The sequence below is a fragment of the Alosa pseudoharengus genome, unplaced genomic scaffold (assembly GCF_046254945.1).
Source record: "Alosa pseudoharengus isolate Yale_2024_CS ecotype anadromous, Long Island Sound unplaced genomic scaffold, YU_APseudo_1.1 YU_APseudo_1.1_scf_11, whole genome shotgun sequence".
NCBI lineage: Eukaryota > Metazoa > Chordata > Actinopteri > Clupeiformes > Clupeidae > Alosa > Alosa pseudoharengus.
This window is the reverse complement of record NW_027468576.1, coordinates 10,700,698-10,711,985: the sequence shown is the minus strand read 5'-3', so window position 1 is coordinate 10,711,985 and position 11,288 is coordinate 10,700,698. Positions and strand designations below refer to the sequence as shown.

Here is an 11,288-nt window from a genome sequence, read left to right as displayed (position 1 = left end):
CGTCAACGCATGCCAGTGAGTGTTCGCGACGGTAGCTATGCAAATAACTTGAAGTAAAACCGTAATGTGATTGGTTGGTGCCGTCCGTAGATTGGCTTGATTGGCCGGTGCCGTCTGTCGGTGCAGCAACAGCTGAACTCCTCAACGCGAGCGGCGGGAAAAACGCGACGCGACGGATCACGTGAGCCCATTTAAAGTTAATGGGATGCGTCTCCAGCAACGCGATGCACGCAGCTGTGTGTGGGAGCCGATAGTGTTCCTATCTATTTTATATAGGTAATGGTTCCTATACATCAATATAGACATGACAAAATATCGAACTCATGATGGTATTTTTATTTACATTAAGCTACATGATCTTTTGTAAAGGGTTACATTTCATTAGAGAAAATTGTCTTTGCATAATGAACAAAAACAATAAAAGGTAAGATTTATTGTGAATCATGACACCAATTAAAAACATAATATACAGAGATAATATAAACTTGAAAATGTACAGCGTATGACATGTCCCAATCTTAAACTACTTGGACTCAAGCAGAACTTGCAGCTATAATGTAATTAGCAATTTATTGTCAGAGACAGAGAGGGGAAGAACAGTACTTTTTTTTAAACAAACTTTGAACACTTCCAGTTTTATGTGCCGTCTCAAATAAGGGATTATTGTGTTCATGGGACACATCCCTTTGATTAAACCTGATTCAACAATTTAACAAACCCTAAACAATGAGTCTTTCCATCATTCATATTTTAAAATTCAGATAAAATTTGCCGCACTTATAGTAAACATGTTCATTCAGAGTGCAATAAGCCGTGAGGACAGCACAGATTTGGGCCATTTGGAGCCATTTACAGGCTACTAGCCAATTCAAAATCAAGTGCTTTTTAAAATAAGATATCAAATCACCTTATTTCCTCACTGTGTTGTAAAATGACTTACATTGATATAACTCATATATTAAGAATAGTTACATTATACCTATACTCTCTCTCAGTGAATAAACCTTCTGGGTTTCATACCATAAAAAGAAAGTTCAGAGGAGAAATGAAATCAGATAAAACACAGAAACAGGCACTTACTCTTGACATATTGTAGAGTACAGAGCATCATAGATTTGAGTTGTTTAAAAACATATGTAAAATCATAAACAGAGCATGTTTAACTGCAAACAAAATGATGATTTCAGTGGGTCATCATTTCTTCCCCGACCATAAGTTGCGCATCTGACATGTTGGTGGTGTGTGTGGGTGGCTAAAGGGCACTTCTCTTGGCGTGAACAAGATACCCTTTTGACTTTATGATGCCTCTGCTTTTGATGATGAGAGAGTAGCGCAGGACCCACTCTAGGCTCCAGTGCGCCACCTGCAGGTCCTGGGTGCTCGCCTGGACCGCCTCTTGAAAGGCCGTTGCTGAGATGAGCTCTGGATCAATTCAGAGGAAAGAATATGCATTTTGTTAAACATGCATCCATTACATTTAGATAATGTGTTGGCAGAAAATACATAACTGTTAAAAACAATCCTTAATCTTTAGAATTTTGGTCTGGTTTCCCGTGCATGGATCATGCCTCGTCCTAGACTAAAAGAAAACTTCAATGAAAATCTCTATAGAAACTTTTAACTCAAGTACAGAACCAGTTTAATAAAGTAAATTAACACTACTTGACAAAGGAAAATGAGTTTAAATGAAACTTTTATCACCTTTTGGGTCATTGTGAGTCAGCAGTTGGATGTCAAATTCCTTTGCGAACGCTGTGAGATCTGGAGGCATTACGCAACAGGAAGCCAGATTCACCTGATTACTGCTGGGCTTCACCTGCACAGGAATGGCACACACATGGGTGAGTCCCACAGGTGACAAGTCACACCCAAGACTTTACAAAGCACCGACAGACTGGCATCACGCCTGACAGAAATGAAGTAGAGATTTCTCAAAATGAAAGTTGCCATATGCAGGGTGGTTTTATGTCAGTTAAATTAATAATTCTAAATAAATAGAATGTGTGGTAAACTCAGCATCTGTCAGTTGCACCCGGAACAGAACCAACTCATATTTATCTAAACTGTACAATTATTGAGTCATACAGAAGTTCAGAGCTTAGCCATATTACATCCAATCAAGGGGAGCCGTAGCACAGACGGCAGCATCTATACCACAATTCTGACCAACAGTCCCCAATCCCTGATTCCCAATCTCTCGCTGTCCCACTTGTCACTCTTAACTGTCCCCTAAAACTTTCCCCCAAAAATATACCATTTTTCTAAGTGAAGATCACCTGTGCCCAGTTGTAGAGTTGCTCCAGAAGTGCCTTGTCCAGATCAGACGTCCCGATGGCGGTGACCTTGTTGCTGCGCACCAGGCCCTCCAGCTCGGCCCAGAGGGGCTGCAGATGCTCCAGGGTCTGGCTGTCACCGTCAGGCAGGGGCGGGGGAGCAATGATGACCGAGTCAAGTTGAGACACTCCCAGCGACTGACAAGCTGGAAGAGAAGATGATGATGGCAGGGGGAGGGATTTACTGCATGTCCTCCTTGTCACCTTGAGCCTAGCTACCCTCAGAGGTTTCAGGTGGAGGTCTTTGTGTGGAATCCTCAGACAGTGCTTATATTTAAGCAATAAGCCCCGAGAGGCTGTAGGTTACCTTTTAGTGCCTAAAACCTCCCTTAGCTGTTGTAGAATCAGTGTAACCTACGGACTCAAGTGGCTTATTGCTTTTCTAAAACTGTTACTATAAATACCTTTTAAAGTTTCATAAAGTAAAGGCACAGCAACTAGAAATACAACAAGTTATTCCTAGATAATCATTCTTCCGCCAAGAATTATATTTCCTCTATCTGAATGGTTGCCAAGCAACTTCGAGACGCCGCTACTATCAAGTTATGATAGCGCAGTAATATAGGACGAAATGCGGTCAAGGTGTATGTTTATGCTGGATTTTACAAAGGCATCGAACACGATTCAGCCAATCACAATAATGGACGGGAACTATCAGTTTTATAAAACAGCATTCTATAAATGTTTACACCTAAACCTCACAGAAACTGCCTAAGATCTCAGATTACCATAGATTTCCATAGCTGTTGCTAGGTTTTGACAAACAAATGTGGCCTTGATAGCTTTTTGGGTGTTTAGGTCACCTTTAGTTAGGAGACCACTGTCACCTGTAAATGTTTCAGTTAAGCCTACACCACTGGAAAGGGATGGCATCCTGTTCAATGGTTTTTTGTTTTGCATTTCTTGCATTCATTTTACACAATGCAACACCTAACTATTCACTATTCCAAACACTATCTTTACATTACTGATAAACTGACTAATCTACAGACAGTAGGCATTTGTCCTCTTGTTTTGTTACTTTCTAAGATTGTAATAAATATGTTACACATAGTCTTAAGTATACCATACATAGGGAGGCCATCGAGATCAGTTTTGTCCTCGTAGAAAATAGTACTTTCTTTTATTAAATACTGATTAAAAGGTTTAGTTGTTCAAGCTATTGGCACTCACCCATCTCCACAGCATTTCTGATGGAGGAGCAGTCACGCTCGCTGAGGAAAATCTTCACTGAAAAGGCAAATCACACAAGAGGCCATTATCAACTACGCACAATAACAGGAAATCAGACAAGACAAGAGGGAAATGATTCATGAGAGTGATTCAAGGAAGGCCGTCCGTAGGAGACTGCAAGAACAACACAACACTTTCCACAGACGACATTATTCATTCATGACCAGCTGCAGCAGCCGGGAAGACTTGGGGCCTAGTTACATCGGCTCACCAGACACTTTCAGCTCCTCGCGCTCCTCGGCTGTTATGGCCTCGGTCTCCTCAGGTATGCTACAGTCAAGCGTCATGGGAAGGTCCTTCTGCAGGAAAAACAGTGCATTGAAGACCCACATCTTAATAATCTTCTGGGATTATCATCTTCTAGAAAACGTAATTTTCTAGGCTATATGGACACCAATAGGTTTAATCTGTGCCCAAAGTGTCTTCTTGTGACATGTCTGTAGAGAAATGCTTTCCAACTGAGCATGTGTTTTATGGGGACTGTCTGGGTTTAATGCTTCAGTAAGCTTGGAGCTTTGTGTGTGTAAGACCCCCCTGTGTACTCTGCAAGCATGCTGGGGCAGATTAGCTGACAGCAGCAGAACTGCAGGCCGGCCTGAAGCCTTGCTGACCGTGTCTCTGCTCCACATGGAGAACTTTTGGCAGCCAACTTCCCATAAACGATCATTATGACAGCTCTCTTTCATCCCAGGCGGGAATTTGCTTGCGGTCAATCAGCGGGCAGGTATTTTGTTTTCCCCCCAATGAGGCGCTGGCTGGCAAGCCAACACGTATCAGGCAAAGATCAGGTTCAATTTCATGTGTTAAGACTATACAGAAAGTAATAACATGTATGCCAAAGTCTAATGTTATGTTTATTCCTTATTAGCAGACCTGTAGCTCACAAATTACACAATGAATTAATTTGGCTATAAAATGGTGATGCATTTGGCTATTTAAAAAAGGTCAGCTGTAAGAAATGAGGACAGCAATACACCAATAATAAGATAATCATGGCTCACCGTTTCCAGAGTAGAAGGTATGGTGGCAAACCATTTGCTTAATGTAGCCTGGATACAGTCTTGAAGCTGCAAAGTAACAAGTTGTGATCATCATTCAACACCATTAGCAACCTGCAAATGGAAGAGTCCACACCATGCATTAATGCCATTTGCTTGTCAGCTGTCAGTATGAACATATGTTGTCTCTTGGTTGGACAGTTGTCATTGATCAATGAATAATCAGTCACGTGGACTTGAGATGATAACATAAGGGTCGTGCACTTGAGAAAAAATAGACAGCAAATCGAACAAAAGTGACAAAAACTTGCAAACGCGTGCAATGTAACATAATGCATCGACCAATCAAAGCTTGAATCGGAAAATGGAAAACAAATTGATATTGCGCGTGTGGATCACATGAAAGACCTAAGTCATATCTCCGCCTTAACAAAGCCGTGAAACAAAATTGCTAACTTAACTGGCTGGTTTAATCGTCCCCTCAAACTGAGTTAGCCTCTCCATTATAAATCAACACTGGCAGACTACATGCTAACACTCCACCGACTTCCGGACATTTCGCTAACGTTACATTCTGACAAGGCGGGAATGGTTGTGGTTTGCTGTAATCATTTAGAAATGATTACTAAGACCATCAACTTTTTTTTCACATGTTTGTCAATATAGCCTTGTCGCAATCTGAGTCTGGTTTCTTCTTGTTTTAGCAAGTGCTACTCTTAAAGCATGATGCGGATGACGTAACCATAGGAGACTGACAACAAAATACACAACGCGGCGGCCCTCGAGTTGTGCAGGTGGTCCAGAAAATGACGCAAGACTTACGGGGAATGAGATAAGTGAAATAACTATCCGGCAAAGACAATACGGAAGGTTACCTTACCTCCTCACTGGGTGAAGATGGACATTTTTTCTTAAGCCGGCTCCGGTTCACTAAATTCCCTGTGTGTAACTGTAGACTCGTCGCATGGTTGAGTAGCACCTTGGCATTAACGTGAGCTTCCATGTTATCCTACAGTATGTAGCCTAGGTATCAAGGTACGATACTCAAGGTCGTGTTCCTTTCTGCCGGAATAATCTCGAACTGCCCGTGCCGTCAAGGGCTTGTTTATAAGTGAGTGGAGCAGTGACTTTGCATATGCAGTTCATTCAGAGAGAAGTGTAGAGTAAGAGCACGCCTACGTTGAAACAGTGGTGTGCGTAAACTCTGGTGTGGACACATGGAACGGAGAATTCAGCATAACATGCGGCGTCATAGTTTATGGTCATGGCGTATCCTACAGGTGAAAAAATGTGCACTGTAATCATGACTGTACGCTTACATCGGGAATCATCCAGTTATGTCTCATTTTACTTTCGCACCTTAGTACCCTATTATCACACATTATGGGGGACTTTGTATTTATTCTGTCTATTTTTATTATTTGTTTGCCTAGGCTATTGCAGTAGCCACTGAAAACCCCAGGAGCATTGGTAAATGTCAACAGTGAGACTAAATGTGGCTTAATAGAATTACGCACACTGACTGGATATCTAGGTGGAGTAGACAATTATAGCCATTTAATAATGACTCAATGGTGTGAACATTTTATGGACACAACCGATAGGGCCTATGTGTCTGTGTGTGTGTGTGTGTGTGTTAGTCAGTGGAGACAGTAGGACTGAAAGTAGGGCATGGAAAAGAGTGTATTTAGGCCATCTTTAAGAACATGTACCAAGGATACAAGGAAGTTTATAGTCACATGCATATAGTTACTGGAAGTAAGAAATGCAGTGAAATTATGTCTGGTGTCAGCCTATTTGTGCATTTATGGGGGGGGGGGGGGGGTAAAAAGTGCAGTAGAAGAGGGGTTTAGTAGATTAAGGGCCCGTCCACACGGAGACGCTTTTTAGGTTAAACGCAGAGGTTTTGCTTCGTCTTGGCCGAGTGTCAAACGAATCCTGTTAACGCACTGCCCGAAACCGCACTTTTCTGAAACCTGGTCCCAGAGTGGAGAAATTTGAAACCGTAGCCCGTTTGAATTCGTTTAGACAGCGAAACCGCACATCCTGCTTGCGTATCGATGATGTCATCGCCACACCTCAGCTGTCCTGGACTTGCACTTATAGTATTGCCTAACAATACTAGTTTTCATACATGACATTACCTACGATTACACTCCGTAAGATAAATATCACAACTGGTGCTGCGCAGCGCCGATAGCTTATGACTTGGTGGACTGAACATTGTTTTTTCCCGGTGTTTTTTAATGCATTCTAGCTACTGTCAGTGACGCGAGAACTGAAGTTATTAGGAAAGTGCGGTGTAAGTTTAGGCTACATTAATTTGTGCGTAGTGCCAGTGTCATTCATTTATTTTACATGTCTTACAACATATATACATGCATTCACAGTCGAGTGAAATCAGATATAAGCATACAAAGAACTCACGTTAAGCCGATGGTAGCACACTGAATGCAAATGCGCGATTTGATTTGATGCAGGCAAACATATTGACTGTTACTATGAAGGTTTTATAGCAATATTATAAATGTGGCGACAGAATAGCCTAGAACTTGGGTAAGCCTTGCGTTTAGTAGCCTAATTGGGGTGATAGCCAAAACTAATGTGAATCACGGACTATCCTACAACCAAAGAAAGTAAAGGTGATTAGTAGGCTAGGCCTACCTGCGTTAGCCAAATAAAGGACGGGACTGCACCCTTCACAAACCGTAAAATAAAGTTTATTAGTTTTACAGTTGACTACAGTTGACAGTTCACCATCAGTCCACACAAACAATTCTGGTTTCCTTGCACTAGCCATTTCGTCATAGCCTATTCTGTCTGTTTGTAAAGCACAAACTTTGGTCAATTTCTGTAAAGAAACAGTGCCACCTATAGGCCTGGGGTATGAAGTAACGTGTTGAGTCGTGTTGAGATGGATCCGTTTGGACGCAAATATTCTTGATGCGGTTTCAGGGAAGACGGAGGAAAAAAAGATCGGTTTCGTACGTGTGGACTAGCCCTAAGTGGCAAGGGCTGCATAAGAAAGGTGGGGGAGGATTGGGATGGGGGGGGGCACCAACAAGGAGCACCCCAGAGCAACAGGGGCAAGGAAAAAGTTGTACCAGCAAGTTGTTCAAGATGTTCATCTCAACTTAAAAGTTTAAATGTTAAAATGCTTAAAGATAGATAGATAGATACTTTATTGATCCCTAGGGGAAATTCAAGGTCTCAGCAGCATACATACAACACAAACACATTCTTTAACAGCAGAAAGAGTAATTAAAGTATATAATATAAAAACACAACTAAGCAGTAAGGACAGTAGAAGATAAAGAATATGCTAAATATACTAAAATACAAATTATACTAACACTTAATACAATATATAAAAATATACTAAAATACAAATTACAAAAATACAAATTATACTAACACTTAATCTAAATCAATTCTAAAAACAGTATCCACATAGTGGTGATTAATAAATCAGAGGCGCTTGCAATGACTGAGGCAGGGACTGAGCCTGTGATTCTCTGTGCATAGTAAGGTATGGTAAGGTGCTCTGTGTGAATGAGTGTCATGGTGGTAGTGCAATGGTGATAGTGGTCATGGTGATGCAAATGAGTAAGTCAACAGTGCAACAATGCAGAAATAAAGTAAAGTCTATATATTTAACTATTTAAGAAAATGTATAAGTGTGGCCACAGTTCGGCTGTGGCATGAAGGGGGGGTTATGCATATTTGCTAATGTGCTAATATAGCACGCAAACAGTGAGGCATAAAGACAGTGGTACAAGTGGCTAGTGGACAGACAGTACCAAACATGGAGGGGGTGAAGAGGCAGACAGACTATGCAGAGAAGTCTATCTCTCCTTTTCCCTTAAGTGAGGCATTGAACAGTTCAATGGCCCTGGGGACAAATGACTTTCTCAGTCTGTCAGTTGTGCAAGGCAGTGAGCGAAGTCTCCAGCTGATCAGGCTCTTCTGCTTAACAATAGTGCTGTGGAGTGGGTGACACTCATTGTTAGGGTTGGGTATCGTTTGGGTTTTATCCGATACCGGTGCTAAATCGATACTTTTAAAACGGTGCCGGTGCCTGAACCGGTACTTTGTTTTTAAAATGTTTTAAATTAAAATGGTCTAAAGCATGAATTGCTTTTTTTATTGATTTGATTAAAAAAAAATTAATTAAAGCATGAATTGCTTTTTTTTATTGACAAATTTGAACATGAAATTAAACTGTTATATTCAATTTACTATCAATATCTCATTGCTCCTACGAATAATACATTTAAATGTTAAAACAGCTTGCCATGCATGCACACACAATGGTAAGCTCTGCTTTCAAGTTTACCCAGTGTAGGCGGTTTGCCATAAGGTATGTTAAAACCGCTTGCCATACTGCCAGTCATGGACAACAGCATTTGCAAGCAAGCTAATCTAACTCTACTTTCCAGTTAATTCAGTGTGTTCCCAAATGCTTCAAGAAATTGCATGTCTTAACCCATAACACGCAGTAGTTTTGAACATGTTAGGCTACATGTCGGTGTTAAAGTGTTTAGATTCCCAGCGCTAGCCTAGTAGGCATTTTAACAGCAACTATGGCTATGCGCTAACACCATTCAGCTGAGTTTAATTAGCGATAACGTACGGAGATGGCCTCTTTGACAGCTCAGTGACATCAGGTACGTAACCTACATATTTATGTTTTTGCCAGCTAACTTTTAACATGATCTTCATATTCATTGTGATGCTATATGGGCCTCGTGCACATGAAAGATTAATATCATGCCATAACACACCGTGAAATAAAGTTTTCACCTTACAACTTTGCTGATAACATTTAAAACTAGATGTACCGCAGAGCGGTACAAAATATGACCGCCGCCCAGTCCAGCACATTTTTTCCACAAAAATAAATCACGCTGAAAGGCCTATATGATTCTAACTGTCTCACTAAATTGCATTATCCACACTCAATTCTCACTGATATCTGCTAGACAACAAGTACCAAAACATGATTAGTTCATAGATTTCACATGTAAAATAAATTTTATACAACCCCACCTCCATCTTGCCTGTTCATAATTCTGAGAAATTCTTGAATTGTGTGCATGTACATGTTTATGTTATGCGTGTGTGTGTGTGTGTGTGTGTGTGTGTGCGTGCTTGTGTGTGTGCCTGCGTATGTGCCTGTGCATGCAAGCGTACATATGTCTACTGTGTGAGTATGTGTCATACGTATGATTACTGTGAATGTATGTGTGTGTGTGTATCTGTTTGTGCACATGTGTGCACATGAAATGGGTTAACATGACCCCTGGAGGCAAACATGCGGAAAAAAATGGTCATCCTAGGCCCTACAGTTCTCAAGATATTCACAGAGAACTGTGTCTGCCCTACCCTTCTTTCGGGGGGTCCAGTCCAGCGGGGGGGCTACAGATCAAAACGAAAAATTACGGTTCCATGCTATCCATGTGGGGGTACATGCCCACCAAGTTTTGTGTACCCCGGTCTTTCAGTGTCCCGGGAATCCTTGTTGGTGTACGTCACTAAATGTACACATAAATTATTTTATTGTAAGGCCCCCCATGAACGAAAGTACACAAAACTTGCATGCATTCGGAGGGTGTCATAATGATCCTACACTTTTAATTTCGTGCAGTTTTGACCTTGTCAGCCAGACATATTGTGATGAAAACACCTAATTTTTTGCTTTTTCATTTTTAACTAGGTGGCGCTATACATAAAATAAGTGGTAATGGGATGGGTTGACATGCCCCCTTAAGACCAACATACATAAAAAAGGTGGACCTCCTAGGCCCTACGGTTATCGAGATATTCACAGAAAACTGTCTCCGGACACCTACAGGCCAGTTGGTGTATAGTAACATAAATTAATTTATTGTGTGGCCCCCCCATGAACGGAATTCCACGAAACTTGGCGTGCATACAGAGGGTGTCATAATGATCCTACACTTACAATTTTGTACAGTTTTGACTTTGTTAGGTCACAGATACCTTCAATTACAACACCTCATTTTTACTTTTTTGTGTTTAACTAGGTGGCGCTATACATGAAATGAGTGGTTATGGAATGGGTTGACATGGCCCCTTGAGATCAACATACAAAAAAAAAAATGGTCCTCCTAAACCCTACGGTTTTCGAGATATTCACAGAAAACTGTGTCTGCCCTACCCTCCTTTCGGGGGGTCCAGTCCAGCGGGGGGGCTACAGATCAAAACGAAAAACGATGGTTCCATGCTATCCATGTGGGGTTACATGCCCACCAAGTTTTGTGTACCCCGGTCTTTCAGTGTCCCGGGAATCATTGACAGAAATTTGGGCATGCGAAAAAGAAAAAAAAAAAATCTGACTAAACCTATATGACCGCCGCTTCGCTGCGCGGCGGTCATAATAAATGTCAGTTGGCGCATTAGCAAGGATATAGAGCATCACAGTCCCGCCCCTCCTCCGAGAGAGCTTAGTTTCCGGAAGTAAATTTCCCATTCATTTCTCCCATTGACGTTTTGGAAAAATCCGTATCTAGAGTTTTAGAGCATGTCTTAGGCTAATCAGCTACGGCGTAACTCATAAGCATACAACATATCATTTCGAGTGAAAAAACGAAGAGAAAGTCCAAAAAATGTCAAAGGTACAAGACTGTGTACATATTTTTATTTCCGAGCGAAGGAACTACTCATCCCATAAACCACCACGCCTCACTGAAAAATATATAAG

The 11,288-nt window shown here is 41.3% G+C and overlaps 1 protein-coding gene across 1 annotated transcript; it reads right to left on the bottom strand.

Moving 5' to 3' along the window:
* Nucleotides 1–315: 315 nt before the first annotated feature.
* gclm (glutamate-cysteine ligase, modifier subunit) lies at nucleotides 316–5,748 on the bottom strand. Its single transcript, XM_076277986.1, has 7 exons — nucleotides 5,445–5,748; nucleotides 4,568–4,633; nucleotides 3,778–3,865; nucleotides 3,507–3,563; nucleotides 2,277–2,479; nucleotides 1,702–1,816; nucleotides 316–1,422 (listed from the first exon to the last, which is right to left on the bottom strand). Exons 1-7 carry the CDS (start codon nucleotides 5,565–5,567, stop codon nucleotides 1,253–1,255), a joined length of 822 nt encoding a protein of 273 aa, XP_076134101.1. The 5' UTR covers nucleotides 5,568–5,748; the 3' UTR covers nucleotides 316–1,252.
* Nucleotides 5,749–11,288: the final 5,540 nt, after the last annotated feature.